We start from the raw sequence: 15,430 nt of genomic DNA on the forward strand, positions 1-15,430 counted from the left end.
AAAGGGAAAAATTTAGAAGTGATCTGGACAGACCACTCTAGTTCAGTAAAGGAGAAAAAGGTGAAAATGACTAACCTAATCCCGGAAATACCATTAACTGTTTGAAATGAGCTGCTTAACGGGAAGAAACATGTTTAAACAGCAGAAGCAGGATAATTTTCCAAACAACCCATGAGAAATCAGTGCCTCCAAAAAAAAACTTATTTCAAAAAATAGAAAGCTTTTATTGATTTGAAAGAAAGGCTAAGAGATGGGGGGTTGGGAAAGAGGGGGCAAGAAGGAGACATGCCCAGAGGAAGCTATCTGCCACCGGAGCCCCCCCCCCCCAGACGGCCAAGCACACTGAAGCCAGCGGCCAGGAACCCCGCAGGTCTCCCATGGGGGTGCCGTGGAGCATGCAGCATGCCAAGTGCTCTGGAAGGAGATTACTCCAGAGCACGGAGTGGCCAAGACCCAAACTAAGCGCTCCGACACCTAAAGATATGCAAATTCCAAGTGCTGAATGAACCTGTCACCACGACCGCCATTCCCAAAAGGAAACTTTTTACATAATTACAGTGATAGACAAGTTTTCAGAAATAGTCACATAACAAACCTAATACCAAAAGCAGGGAGACTGAACTTACGCTAACAGTATTAGAAGGAAAATTCTGCCCCTAAGATGCCAAGGCATCTAGAACTAATCAAGCTACTTTGCCCCCATTGTCTTTCAGGGAGCTCACTTTCGGCTCAGTTCTATCTGCTTACAGTCATCTTCTCTAACACACACAGCAGAGATCAGCAGCGTGCTAGTAGAAAGCCAGCAAATCAAGGTTACCTCAGGATGTGGGACAAATTTCCAAACCTGCCCAAGTAAATTCCATCGTTAAAAAGCAGCCTTGGAAACGAGTATTATCTTAAAATGCAGCCGCTCTCACGAGCAGCTTTCTGATACTGGGCCTTGAGCTAAACGCTGTCCACACACTGTCACTGGGAAAGCACAGGGCAGCACCGGGAAACAGCTGCAACAGTGGCCACATCCACCTGCATGCGTGTACACTGGCTCGATCGCTGAGCTCCCGCTGCGGGCCAGGCCCGAGGAGCCAGGACTCGGCCAGGCACTGCACAATGCAGTGGGTCCCCTAAGCAGCACCACAATGCCTGTCTCTATGATACATTTTTAAGTGAGGATTTTGGCTTCTCTTCATATTTGTGTCAGTTTTTTATGCCTTGAGATCCATTAGAAATTAGTTAATATTCCACAGGAACCTGGCTTTTCCCTACTACTTCAAACCTTATCAGCTCTAAATAGGGAACTGACTAAGAAGTAAACTGCCATAGCAGATACAGCAGCACCTTTGGCTGAACCAACTGTGACTCTACTTTCTGGAACCTTCCCTTACCTCCACTGCTCTCATTCCTTGGCCCCCCACAGTCCTCTGGCTTTCCTCCCTCCAACTTGTTTCTCACCACAGCTGTCCTTTGTGAATAATTCTCAACCACAGTATCAATCCTCACCACAATGCATGAATCGCATACAATTTTCTAAAGTCTTTACTCCACGGAATCTCAAAACTTTGTCAAATCTAAGCTGAAATCGCAGGTCCAGTACTGTGGCATCAGAGCTTAAGCCACCCAGCTGCTCCATTTCAGGTCCAGCTCACCGCGACAGTCCCTGGAAACGCAGTGGAAAACGGCCAAAGCACTTGGGTGCCTTTACTTGTTCTGCAGATCTGGATGGAGCTCCTGACTTTGGCCTGGCCATCACGGCCAGCCAGTGAGGGAACCATCAAACCCAAGATCTCTCTCCCTGTGGATTTCTGCATTTGAAAGTAAATAAAATATACCACTTAAAATAATAAACAGCAGTCGGCACAGTAGAATAGAGACAAAAACGACTGCCTACAGTGCTGGAATCCCATATGGTCACCGGTGTGAGTTCCCTCTGATAGAAGGACTTCTGATCCTTCTATCAGCTAATGTGCCTTGGAAAACAGTGAAGAACAGCACAAGCGCTTGGGCCCCTGCACACATATGGAAGTCCTTGGAGGAAGCTCCTAGCTCCTGGCTTCAGATAAATCCAGCTCTAGCAACTGTGGACATTTGGGGAGTGAACCAGCAGACGAAGTATCTCTGACTATACCTACCCCGCCCCCATAACATTGCCCTTGAAATAAATAAACAAATTTTTGAAAAACAAATTTTGGGGCCAGTATAGCGGGGCAGTAGGCTAACCCACCCCACGGTATCAGCATCCCATTCGGGTGTCAGTTGATGTCCCAGCTGCTCCACTTCCAATCCAGCTCCCCTGCTTATGGCTTGGGAAGGCCATGGAGGATGGTCCAAGCCCTGGGGACCCTGCAATCACATGGGAGAATGGTAAGAAGCTCCAAGCGCCTGGCTCCAGATCAGCTCAGTACTAGCCACTGCGGCCATTTGGAAGAGGTTCTCTACCTTTGCTCTCTCTGCAAATTCTGCCATTCAACTAAAAACAAAAATTTTTTTTTTTAAGATTTACTTTTGGGCCCGGCGCGGTGGCGCAAGTGGTTAAAGGTCCTCGCCTTGCACGCCCGGGATCCCATATGGGCACCGGTTCTAATCCCGGCAGCCCCGCTTCCCAACCAGCTCCCTGCCTGTGGCCTGGGAAAGCAGTCGAGGACAGCCCAAAGCTTTGGGAACCTGCACCCGCGTGGGAGACCCGGAAGAGGCTCCTGGCTTCGGATTGGCATAGTATCGGCCCGTTGCACTCACTTGGGGAGTGAATCATCGGACGGAAGATCTTCCTCTCTGTCTCTCCTCTCTGTATATCCGCCTTTCCAATGAAAAAATAATAAAAATAAATCTTTAAAAAAAACAAAAAGATTTACTTTTACTGGAAAGTTAGATATACAGATAAAGATCTTCCATACACTGATTTATTCCAAAAGTGGCAAAAACGGCCAGAGCTGAGCCAACTCGAAGCCAGGAGCCAGGAGCTTCTTCACGCGGGTACAGGATCCCAAGGCTTTGGGCCATCCTCGACTGCTTTCCCAGGCCACGGGCAGGGAGCCAGATGGGAATTGGAGTAGCCAGGACACAAACTGACGCCCATAGGGGATCCTGGCACATGCAAGGCAAGGATAGTCAAAGACTACTGTACCAGGCCCAAAATAGATTGATTTAAAAATCTAAATAAATAAATAAATAAAAAGAAATCCGCCCTTTCCTCCCCCCCAAACGACAAGGGCGCTCTCACAGCCTAATCTGAGCTCCGAGGGCAGGCCTCGCCCCATGTTCCTCTCCGCGTCCTTTGATACACTCAATAATTTGCCACGATCTCTGCCATCAGTCATCATCATCAATCCATACCATGTCTCCTCTTTCCTCATAATTCCATATAATAATTATTTCTCCAGTGTGTACAGCAGTACTTTGCACAGTACAAGTTCAACGAATATTTACTGAATCAATTTACCTACAGGCTGTGATAATATTAAACACTAACAAGTTGGGAAGACAGCCACTAACATCACACAGGTCCAGGGTACCATGAGCCAAGCATTATTTTGCTTTTTTTACATTCTGTGTCAAAAAAATTACATTCTGTGTGAAAAAAAATTATCAAAATATGATAGTGTTGGGCCAGGGGACGTGGGACAGCAGGTGGAACTGCCGCTCAGCCTGTCCTCGTCCCATCCCAGAGCGCCTGCTGTGAGCCCCAGTTCGCCCTGGGAGCACAGGATGAAGGGAAAAGCACTCCAATTCTGCCCCCACGTGGAAGCCCCTGGTTCCTGGTCCCCAGTTCCCGCCTGGCCTCTGCAGCGGCAGGCACTGGGAATGTGAGTCAGAAATGGAGGATCTCTGTCTCCCTCTGCCTTTCAAATATACCAATCTTTTTTAAAAAATCACATCATCAAATGTTGTGGCAGGATGTGAATCCATGTGACTTGACACACTGCTACTCAGGCTAAAAACAAGCACACCCATAGTAGAGAATACTTGGGCATCGTGGACTTAAGGTTCACACTCAACAACCTGGTAATTCCAATCCCAGCACAGTAACGATCAAGGGATCACCTATAATAGGAATGCACCACGGATAAAATTCATGTCCTGAATGAGGAAGGAAAGAGTGAAGAGAGTGGTACAACCACTCACAAAACAGCAGCAAGCACACAACGGCCATGCAGAAGCACGATCGCAGCAAACCACACCACAGAAAAGCACACACGAGCTGAAAGGATCACATTCAGCATGAAGTCACCTACTAGAAAAAAAACCAACAGACTCGGCTGTTTTCCAGTTAAGGAATGTAGAAACACAGGAACTAAAAATGAGGAGCTTGAGACTTAGACTGCAAATTACCAGCTACTTGTGTAGAGTGAGAAACTATAAAACTGAAGTTCACGACTGAGGTCTAAGGGTTTCAGTGGCAGACTGGGAAGCAGGGTTTATACGAGAACAACTACTTTCTGTAATATATTGTCTTCCTTTTTTCTTTTTAAGATTTGTTTTTTTCTATTTGAAAGTCAAAGTTACAGAGAGAAGAAGAGAAAGATCTTCCATCACTCGCCAAATGGCGACAAAAGCCAGAGGTGGCCCAGTCTGAAGCAAGGAGCCTGGAAAGGGAGTTGTCCCGAAGTCTCCCATGTGGTTGCAGGGGTCCAAGCAACTGTGCCATCCTCCGCTGCTTTCCTGGGCCATGAGCAGGAAGCAGGAATGGAAGTGGGACAGCTGGGACTCAAACTAGTACCCAAATGAGATGTCGACACCAAAAGGCTTAACCTACAAACCACGGTGCAGGCCCCAGTTTAATTCTTTTAAAAGGAATAATTTTGGGGGACATCTACTTACAAGACCACTATACTTGCCAGTAAGCAAGGAGGCCGAGACCCAATGGCTTGGAGCAGAAAAAATGGAGTATTGCTCTCGGTCAGACCAATGCACCTACCTGACCTGCTCAGTGGGAGACCTAAGCTGGGCTAGTTAGCACCTACCACTGTCCACCACTGTACACAAAAACTAGGACTGGGGGTCCTTTCTGGCTGGGCTGGACTATAGTGCCCACCAGTGAGTGTTGGAGCAGGCAACAGATCACATTAGGCTGAGCCATAATTAGACTTGAGCCTGGTTCTCTCATGTGTTAACCAGCACATGAGAGAACCAGGTCTGGGGACAGATTCTGAGGTGATATGCAGGCTCAACCTTGTGACAATGCAATAGCCACTGGTTTGCTGAAGAGCTGGGGGTGGTGACAGACCAAACTAGGTAATATCATGGAACTCACCTACACCTAAGGTACTGGGGATCGCAAAAGGTGAGGTTAATCCAGGCTTCAATACCCATAGGTGCACCCAAGAATTTATGTGGGGCAGGCTGGGCTACAACATCCACCAGTACACACAAAGGCTTGGAGTGGGGGATGGACCATGTCGGGTAAGGGTCTAGCACCCACTAGCACATGTGAGAACCTAGTCCGGGAGTCAGCACAGAAAACTTGCGGAACACTAGCTGGTTCACATTATGGCTGGGACTGGGGGCTAGCTAAGCTGGGCCAGGCTGCAGCACCTGCCAGCATGAGCTGGAACTGGGGTAGACTGCCGATCCAAGCTTTAGTAGCTGCCGGCCAATGCCGAGCTGAGGCGGGCCATCCAGAGTGGGCCACAGTACTCACCATCACACATAAGATGATCAGGGCTGGAGGTGGACCAGGCTGGAAAGAAGTAGCACCCATAGGTGCTAGTGTGTGCTGGATAGTAGTAGGGTAGGTTAGGCTGAGCTAGGATGAAGCACCTACTGATATATACAAGAATTGAATGGGATGCGGGACCAAATGGACCAGTCTGCTATATATGCTGGCATGTGCAGAAACCAAAGCTGGGGGTAGGGCCTGGTAAGGGTTATTGGGGGGTTATCTGACTAGGCAGTAGTTTCCACATACGTGTATGATGACGGAGTATGTGGTAGGCAGCAGCATCTATTGGTTTGCGTATGAGATGGGACTGGGGAGAAAATGGACAAGGCAACTGCAACCACCAGTGTGTGCAGGCTGATGTTGGTGATGGACCAAGCTGGACCCACACTGGCTGGCACACAGAGGAATCAGGTTTGGTGTCACTATGAACGAAGTTTCTTTGGGAACACTGCAGCCCCCAACTGAACTGCTGGACTCAGAAACCAACCACAGGGAAAGCCATAGCATCTGTGGTCTGACCGTGGAATGCATGTGTCAGAAGTGGCCTCCTCAGCTGCTGAAGCCTGTGAAGTGCACAGCATGCACAGGTGCATATGGGGGACACGACAACCAGTTCACTGAGGCCTGCAGAGGACATCTAGTACCAAGGCAGGCAAAACAAACTGGACAACTCTCCCAGTCATGCTTTGACAGCAAGTATATGGGCAAGTGGAAACACTAAGGCAGACTATGTCAGTAAATGCACCTTGGAAGGATTTCCTCATCCTTTTATCAACAAAATCAACAGCATCTCAGAACCAGCGTACTTAAGCAGTACCCTTGGACCCTATGATGACATGGAGTGGCCGTTCCTCTTCTCCAGGTACCGATGTGGTTAGGCTGTTGGGAGCAGCCCTCTCCCCTTCTCCCCTGCCTTCCTCCAGATACGGGGAAAAAAAAATCTACTTTCCTCCATTCTTCAACCCTTCCCACCCTAATCAGTGGTCAACATGTGAATCTGTCCTTCTCAACTATGTAAACATAAAAATAAAAAACAGCATTTTAATTTCTGTGACGTCAATCTCCAATTACTAATGACACTGTACATATTTCCCTGTTTATGTCTCATTTACTTTCTTACTAGCATAACCCCTGGTAGTTCATTTTGGTAGTTTTCCCTTTACTTTATACTTCAAGATTTAGGGGTAAAGCACACATATCTTCTATTGAAATGATCCTAATTAAATTATAGGGACACTCTAGAATAATCTGCTAGTGTGTATTTCAGTAAGGTGATGTAAAGGACAATGACAATCTTTTCCTAAACTGGAAGAACCAAATCCTCAAAGCTGGTGACAGAATAGCCATTTTAGTGCACGGGTTCAGCGACTGTCTGCAACCTCAGGATCCCATACGAATACCAGCTTTGAGTCCTGGCCGCTCTCCTTCTGATCCACTCATGATCCAGTGCCCAGCTAACACACCCAGGAAAGCGGCAGCAGACAGTGCTTGCCTCCCCCGCTTCCAGCCACATGGGAGACCCAGATGGATTCCAATCTCCTGGATTTGGGCAGACACAGCCTCAGCTGCTGCAGCCTTTGGAGGAGTAAAACAGCACATACAATACCTATGTCTCCCCTCACCCTGCCCGGTCTCTTTCTCACTGCTTATAATTCCATCATTCAAATAAATCTATATTTTCAAAACAAGCAATTAGGGGCTGATGCCATGGTATAGTAGGCTAAGCCTTGGCTTACAGCACTGGCATCCCATATGGTTGCTGGTTCAATTCCCAAATACTCCACTTTCTATCTAGCTCACTGCTATAGCCTTGGAAAGCAGCAGAGGATGGCCCAAAAGCGTTGGGACCCTGCACTCGCATGGGAGACCTGGAGGAAGTTCCTGGCTCTAGGCTTCAGATCAGCTCAGCTCTAACCAATGTGACCATTATGGGAGTGAAGAGGCAGATGGACAACCTGTCTCTGCCTTTCTTTTTTCTTCTTTAAAGATTTATTTTTTTGTTGTAAAGTCAGATATACAGAGAGGAGTAGAGATAGAGAGCAAGATCTTCTGTCCGATGATTCACTCCCCACGTGACCACAATGGCCAGCACTCACTGATCTGAAGCCAGGAGCCAGGAACTTCCTCCAGTTCTCCCATATGAGCGCAGGATCCCCAGGCTTTTGGCTGGCCTCGAATGTTTTCCCTGGCCACAAGCAGGGAGCTGGATGGGAAATGGAGTTGCCAGGATTAGAACCGGCGCTCATAGGGGATCCCAGTGTGTTCAAAGTGAGGACTTTCGCCGCTAGGCCATTGAGCCGGGCCCTGTCTCTGCCTTTCAAATAAAAATAAATGAATCTTAAAACAAACAAAAAGCTTTTGGTGCACACAAACCTGAAGACTGGGGGACTGAAGGTCCGAAGTTACCAAAGAGTGGTTGAAGTGATACAGAGCAGCAGCAAACTCCTCATCTGATGAACCTTGAAGACAAAGGGAAGCTAATCACTCCTCCAGCTCAACATCACACAGCTCTCCAACAGGCAAACCTCACAGGAAGCACCTACAGGCACACGGCATGTTACTGACCCTTGAGCCCGTCTTTGTCCACTTCCTTGATGATGCTGGCCAGCGTGGCCATATGATGTTCTGAAAGAGACACACTCAGATAGTTTCGGATAAAATTGTTCCGAGAGTTCAGCATGGAAGTGGTGATGAAGTTCAAAATGTTGGAAGCCAGACCTAAGAACTAGAAGGAACACATAAACTTCGGATCAGAATCACAAGCTCACAATACAAGAAACAATCCATCCACAGGTTTAATGCAATAAAAATAAATTTTAAATTACTTACATGGGGCAGTTCAACTATGTGAGTTTTCCCCTTGTCATTTTTTAAAAAATGCATTTGATTCTTTATTTACTTCTTTGAAAGACGGACAGAGAGAAAGAGAGAGATATAACACATAATAGTTCACACCCTATCCAAATGTCTCCAACAGTTGGAGCTGGGCTAGGCAAAAGCCTGGAGTTATTCAATCCTCTTCTCCCACATGAGTAACAGGGGCCCACGTACTTGGGCGTCATCCACTGTCTTCCCTGGGTATTAGCTGCACACCAGCCCAACTTTAAAGTAGGATGCCAGTGTTGCAAGCAACAGCTTAAACTGAATGCATCATAATGCTGGCCTTCCATGTGATTCCACCAGATAGAGAAAATACTAACTTCCATTTAAGACAACAGATTCATTAAATATCCTAAGATCACACAGGTCTTAAATAAGATGTAATCAGCCACTTCTTTCACCTCTCTAAGGCCCTGTCTTCAAGTATAGGACATCACTGATGTATTTATTCAATTCTGGTATCTATATTAATCACTATTACAGATAAAACACCTAGGTCTTCTCTATTAAAATTGAGTTATCATATAAATATTTAATGTTAGTGTTTTGCACTATTGGCCGGTAAATCAGCAACCTGTACGAGCAGTGGTTCAAGCTCAGCCTGCTCCACTTATGATTCAGCAATGAACCTGGGAAGGTAACAGAGGATGGTCTGAGTACTTTGGCTCTGCCACTCACACAAGATACTGAAGTGGAGTTCCAGGCTCCAGCCTTTGTGGTTAGTTGTGAAGTAAATCAGCAGATGAAAACGAGGATTCTTTCTCTTTGCCTTTCAAACAAATAAGCAAATCTACATAAAAAAATAAATCTTTAGGGCCTGGCATGGTGGCCTAGCGATTAAAGTTCTTGTCTTAAATGCGCTGGGATCCCATATAGGTGCCGGTTCGTATCTCGGCTGCCCCACTTCCCATCCAACTCCCTGCTTGTGGCCTGGGAAAACAGTCAAGGACGGCCCAAAGCCTTGGGACCCTGCACCCATGTGGGAAACCTGGAAGAGGCTCCTGCCTGGTTCCTGGCTTTGGATCAGCCCTGCTCCGGCCATCGAGGAATGAATCAATAGATGGATATTCTTGTCTCTCCTCCTCTCTGTATTTCTGCCTTTCCAATACAAATAAATAAAATCTTCAAATAAATAAATAAATCTTTAATGTTCATACCCTTCACTAGAGAATGTGCCTGACTCATCACTAATATGGACAGCAAATGATTAACAAATATTGGTGGACCAACATTTAACAAATTCTTACAATGAGACGTACGCTGAGAGCTTTAAAAATATTGCATCATTATTTTCATAATACTGGGGGAGGTATAATCCTTCCTATACATTAACAGACAAAACCAGGGCTTAGAGCAGTTCAAATTCTTGCCCAAGGTCACAAGTTAGCAAATATTTGTAAAAGCAGTATTCAAACCCTCCTCTTTATTAAACTGTATTTATCTGAAAGCAGAGAAGACAGAAAGATAGAAACTGACACAGAAAAATAGATTTCCCATCCACTTGTTCACCCTCCCAATGGCGAGAGCAACAGGCTAGGCCACGAAGGTCAACGCCAGGAGCCCAAAACTCCACCAGGGTTTCCCTCTTAGGTGGCAGGGATCTGAGTATATGACCCATCTCCTGCTACTTTCCAGGGTATGCAGGAGAAGGAATACAAATTAGTTAATAAAATGTTACCAATGTAGGTAAGTCCTACACAAAAACATCACTAAACATTACAGGCAGTTACAGGTAATTATCCAGTTATATTCAAATGATCTGCTTCTTACCACATCCCTCCCCCCACATCCCCACCTCTGAAACCAGGACCCCATGCTTACCAACTCAGGATCTTTGCGACTAGCCAGAATGTTGCCCTTCTCACTGGAGGCCTGCTTACTGGGGCTTTTCACCCGAGGAGAACTTTCCAGTGGCGGCGGCGGAGGAGGGGGTGGAGGAGCCACTTTCTCTTTACTGGGAGAGATGGTCTCCTCAAACCACTGCCCCAGAATGGGCTCACTGTCGTCATCTGAATAGAGAAGGAAAAAAAAAATCATCTTTTAAAAATAATGATATACTTGCTTTCCAAAGGTGCCTACATCAAAAGGCACAGAAGAGCATCCTGACTGTGGTGGAGCTTACAGGTTACGTAGATTTGTTAAAATGCATCTGAGTGCATGCATAAAATGAGAGCATCCTAACAATTTTACATTAATTATATCTTCAATAAAGCTGCAAAAATGAAAAACAACTTCTCATCATTTTATTAGAAATGAGCCACACATTCACAAAAGCAAATTCACACATGCCTTAATCAAATGTAACTCCATGATGGGAGAATCAAGCCTCTCTCCGTACTCTCAAGTGAAGCTTAGGTAGCTAGCTTTTTCTCTCTCTCCCAGACTTAGAGGCACTACAAGGCATGCGTTTCACTCCTTATGCTTCCCTAAGCCACAAATCTATAATAACAGCGAAACTCCTGATTTCACTCTGAGAGAGCTCAGGGTAGGGATGACAAAATGAATCACCATGGGAAGAAATACGAGCAACTGTTAGGTGTCAGGATTTTGAAGGACAAGCAATGAAGAGCAGCCCGGGCTCTGCTGCAAGCAGTGGCCAGCATTCCATCCTCAACAGTTCAAGCTGCTCTACCGGAGTAACATGTCATTTTTGAGTGCTAAGTAGGCAGTAACAGCAACAGGAACCTATTAGAAAACTTCCCACTCCACTGTTTCCGGCACCCTCCCTGGAAGGGGCAAGGGCAGCCCTACCTTGGCTGCTGTCCTCCTCCGTGCTGCTGAAATCATCCTCGTAGTAGGTGTTGGAGTCAGTGGAGGCGCTGGCATCGCTGCTCATGGAGCCCTTCCTCTGCCGCTGCAGGACACAGGCCTGGGGAGACAGCAGAGCCTTGGGAAACAGCGACCACAACGCCGGGGCCAGCCTGCTGAGCCCAGTCACCGTCTCCGTGGCTCATTCCTTCTCTCTAAATCTGAGAAGTCTTTCTCTTATTTCTGACGAACTCTCATGGCTGGACCACACAAAACACGCTCCAGCAGGGACGTGGCAAGAATACAGACAGGAAAACTTCCAGAGCATCCACAAGTTATTTTTCTTTTTAATACTTATTTATTTATTTTCATTCTTGAAAGCCAGAGTAGCACAGAGACCAAGACCTTCAACCCCCTGGCTCACTCCTCAAATGCCATATCAGGAGCAAAATCCAGGAGCCCAGAACTCCGTCCCAAAACCTAGGTCATCATTCACTGCCTCCAGAATGCATCAGCACAAAGCTGAATTAGAGATGAAGCAACTGGGCCCGGCATGGTAACCTAGCAGCAAAAGTCCTCACCTTGCACACACTAGGATCCCATATCGGTTCCAGTTCATGTCCTGGGGACCCCTATTCCCAATCCAGTTCCCCAATAGTGGTCTGGGAAGGCAGTAGAGGATGGCCCAAAGTCTTTGGGAATCCAAACCCGAGTGGGAGACCTAGAAGCTTCTGGCTTTGGATCGGCTCGGCTCTACCACTGCACCGACTTAGGGAATGAATCAGCAGATGGAAGATCTTTCTCTGTCTCTCTTCCTCTCTGTATATCTGACTTTTCAATAAAAATAAATATATTTTAAAAAAGGGGCAGGGGGAACAGCCAGAACCATTGCTCTGTCAAGAACACAAGCATTCCAGGTGGCAGGTCACGCAATGCAACATCCACCCCAAATGCATCCTCTGGTTTTACTTCAATTTACCAATCATCACAACTCACCAAGTGGCCTCATGTAACACATCCTAGCAGTCACCAGTCAATTCAAATGCCTAGGTTATGTGCAACTAGTTAAGTACCTTCTTCAAAACCACTAACACTAAGGCCAGCACTGTGGCACAGGCGGTTAAACCAGTGCTTACTTTGCTAGAATCCCATATCAGAGAGACAATTTTGAGTCTCAGCTCCTGTTTCTAATCCAACTCTCTGCTAATATGCCACATGACCCAAGAATTGGGTACCTGCTGCTCACACAGCAGACCCAGATGGAATTCCAAGTTTCTGATGTTGGCCTAACACAGCCCTGAGCTACTGTGGCCCTTTACGGAGTGAAGTAGCAGATGGAAGATCTCTTTTTGTCTCATACTCTGACACACTTTCGAACAAATAAATCTTTAAAAAAATTATCAGAAATAAAGAACACAGCATTATTGTCAATCTATTTTAAAAAGATGACATGCTGTAAGTTCTTCCATTAAAATAATGGTTTAATTTGCGCCTACCTTTCTGTAGGAAGTTGACAGTAACGTCAAGAGCAGGTTTGTCAGTGGCACTGAGTCAATCAGCCGTTGAATCCTCTGTATGGACGTGCTCTGGGCCATGATGCTCAGCACTGCAGGGGGCCCATCTGTCTCCCAACCCTGCCGGAATCAAAGGGAACTCAGACAATGACTCCGCCAGAAGGAACAGCCTAAGTCAACAAAATGGCACTCAATGTGCCAATTCCCAGGGGTGTGATCTCCTCACCTTGTGAAGGGCCTCCACTTGCAGGTCCTCAAACAGTGACGACAGCAGCTTGACTGCATGGTTAGCTAATATTACTGAAAGCACCCCAAAGCCCTGATGGCTGCACAAAGAGAAGAGGAAACACAAGTCTGAAATGAATTACAACCTCACAGTGCATCTTACAGTTGCATTCACAGATCTTTTAGAAAATCTTTAGCTCTTACCCTGTGTAAGTTTGTGAGGTCACAGTCACTGAAAAACACAGCCTGTCACAGGCTTCTATAAGTTTCAGGTTAAGAATTCTCTGTCCAGAAGAAACTTTCCCAAATCTGCGTGTTTTGTAATTTAAACTATTTTTTAAATAGTCTTGGGGGGTCAGAGACCAGAACTGCAACACAGCAGGTAGAGTAGTTAGCTACAATACCAGCAACCCATATGGGCACTGATTCCTGTCCTGGCTGCTCCAGTTGCATTTTTGATTCAGTTTCCTGTCAATGTACACCAGGGAGACAGAAACAGACAGGTCAGGACTTAGGACCTACCACCCAGGTGGGAGACCCAGATTAAATTCTGGGGTCCTGGTTTCAGCCAGGCCCTGGCCAGCTGTCCTTGGAATCTGTGAAGGGAACTGCTATCAAAGACCTCCCACTGTCTGACTCGCTAACTTTTCCTCTGCTTTTCAAATAATCAGGTAAAACAAATCTTTTTAAGATTTATTTTTATTGGAAAGTTAAATTTCCAGAGAAAAGCAAAAACAGAAAGATCTTCTGTCTGATGATTCACTCCCCAGTTAGCTGCAATGGCCAGAGCTAAGCCAATCTGAAGCCAAAAGTTTCTTCCGGGTCTCCAACGCAGCCACAGGGTCCCAAGGCTTTGGGCCATTCTTGACTGCTTTCCCAGGCCACAAGCAGAGTGCTTGATGGGCACGGGGCAGCTGGGACACAACCCAGCACCCATACGGGATCCCGGCGCAAAAGATAAAAGGACAGAGTTCCCCAAAAAAGCCCCAATGACTAATAAACATACAAAATGGAGTAGGATTACACTGTCAACCAAAGAAAAGCAGTGAGAGCAAAGTCATCAGGATTCTTCCAGCTACACAAGCATCAAGACTAAAGATCCCCAGTGTGAGGACTGGAGAAGCAGGCATGCGCACACAGTGGAGAGGAATGCAAATCAGTGTAATTTTTCTAGGAGTTTAACATTTCAAATTAACAAATACACTTGCCTAGAGCTAGCATTCCCCTACAGCTAGCAGAATATTTGTCTCCTGTAGCAGAGTTACTGAGTTTGAGTCCCAGCTCCTGACCCTAGCTTTGAGCCAAGCACACCCCAGGAGGCAGCACTGATGGCTCATGGAATTGGGATCCTGCCATCCATATGGAAAACCTGGAGTGAGTTCCAAACACCCAGCTTTGGCCCAAGACAGCTCCAGGCACCTCAGATATTTGGAGAACAAACTAGCAAACTGGAACTCTCTTTTTGCCTCTTAATTCTGAATGTGTGAGCTCTTTGTTTTAACAATCACGCTTCCAGAAATTTACCCAAAAATGAAAACTAACCATATTTCCAAAAGTTTATCATTCAAGTTTATCAAAACAGGATTTATTGAAGCCAGCGCAGTAGCTTCCTGCTTGTAACCTGGGAAATCAACGAACGATGGTTCAAAGCCTTGGAACCCTGCACATGCATGGGAGATCCAGAGGGAATTCCTAGCTCCTGGCTTCGGATCGACTCAACTCCAGCCACTGCAGCCACTTGGAAAGTGAATCAGCAGAGATGAGCTTTCTCTCTGTAACTACTTCTCTCTGTAAAGCTGCCTTACTATAAAAATAAACCTTAAAACACACATATATTTAAAATATATATTTTATATATATATATATTACACAGGGCCTAGCATGATGGCTCAGTGGGTAAATCCTCACCTTACATGTCATAATCCCATATGGGTGCCAGCTCATATCCTGGCTGCTCTACTTCCGTGTAGCTCCCTTCTTGTGGTCTGAGAAAGCAGTCAAGGATGGCACAAAGCCTTGGGACCCAGTACCCGCGGGGGAGACCGGGAGGAAGCTCCTGGCTCCTGACTTCAGATCAGCTCAGCTCCAGCCACTATAGCAACTTGGGGAATGAACCAGCAGATGGAGGATCATTCTCTCTGTATCTCCTCCTCTCTGTATATCTGACTTTCCAATAAAAATAAATAAATATCAAATACATATGTATATGTATATATTACACAGCCCAGTTGTTCCAGCCAAAAACTTGTGGTGGTGTTGCTTTTTTCCAGAGCCAACACTCAAGCCATGGCAAATCCTGTCAGCTATACCCTTCAACATATCCAACTGGACACCTTCTCTGTCTTGGCCAATCTAGTTCAGCTTGTCCTTTTCTCTGCTTCGGAATAAAGTGCTAGCTTCCAAACTGTTC

The 15,430-nt window shown here is 46.2% G+C and overlaps 1 protein-coding gene across 3 annotated transcripts in view; it reads right to left on the reverse strand.

Annotated features, from left to right (window-relative positions):
* UBR4 (ubiquitin protein ligase E3 component n-recognin 4) overlaps positions 1 to 15,430 on the reverse strand; it is a 130,704-nt gene that overhangs the window by 93,285 nt on the left and 21,989 nt on the right. For all 3 annotated transcript variants that reach the window (XM_040987991.1, XM_040987992.1, XM_040987990.1), the window contains exons 12-17: positions 13,022 to 13,121; positions 12,778 to 12,915; positions 11,285 to 11,402; positions 10,355 to 10,542; positions 8,219 to 8,378; positions 8,027 to 8,112 (exon numbers count right to left, since the gene is read on the reverse strand). In XM_040987991.1, the coding sequence (XP_040843925.1) occupies positions 8,027 to 8,112; positions 8,219 to 8,378; positions 10,355 to 10,542; positions 11,285 to 11,402; positions 12,778 to 12,915; positions 13,022 to 13,121 (790 nt within the window). The remainder of the gene's footprint in view (positions 1 to 8,026; positions 8,113 to 8,218; positions 8,379 to 10,354; positions 10,543 to 11,284; positions 11,403 to 12,777; positions 12,916 to 13,021; positions 13,122 to 15,430) is intronic.

This window comes from Ochotona curzoniae, unplaced genomic scaffold (genome assembly GCF_017591425.1).
Source record: "Ochotona curzoniae isolate NIBS_2020 unplaced genomic scaffold, NIBS_Ocur_1.0 contig_4792, whole genome shotgun sequence".
Taxonomy (NCBI): domain Eukaryota; kingdom Metazoa; phylum Chordata; class Mammalia; order Lagomorpha; family Ochotonidae; genus Ochotona; species Ochotona curzoniae.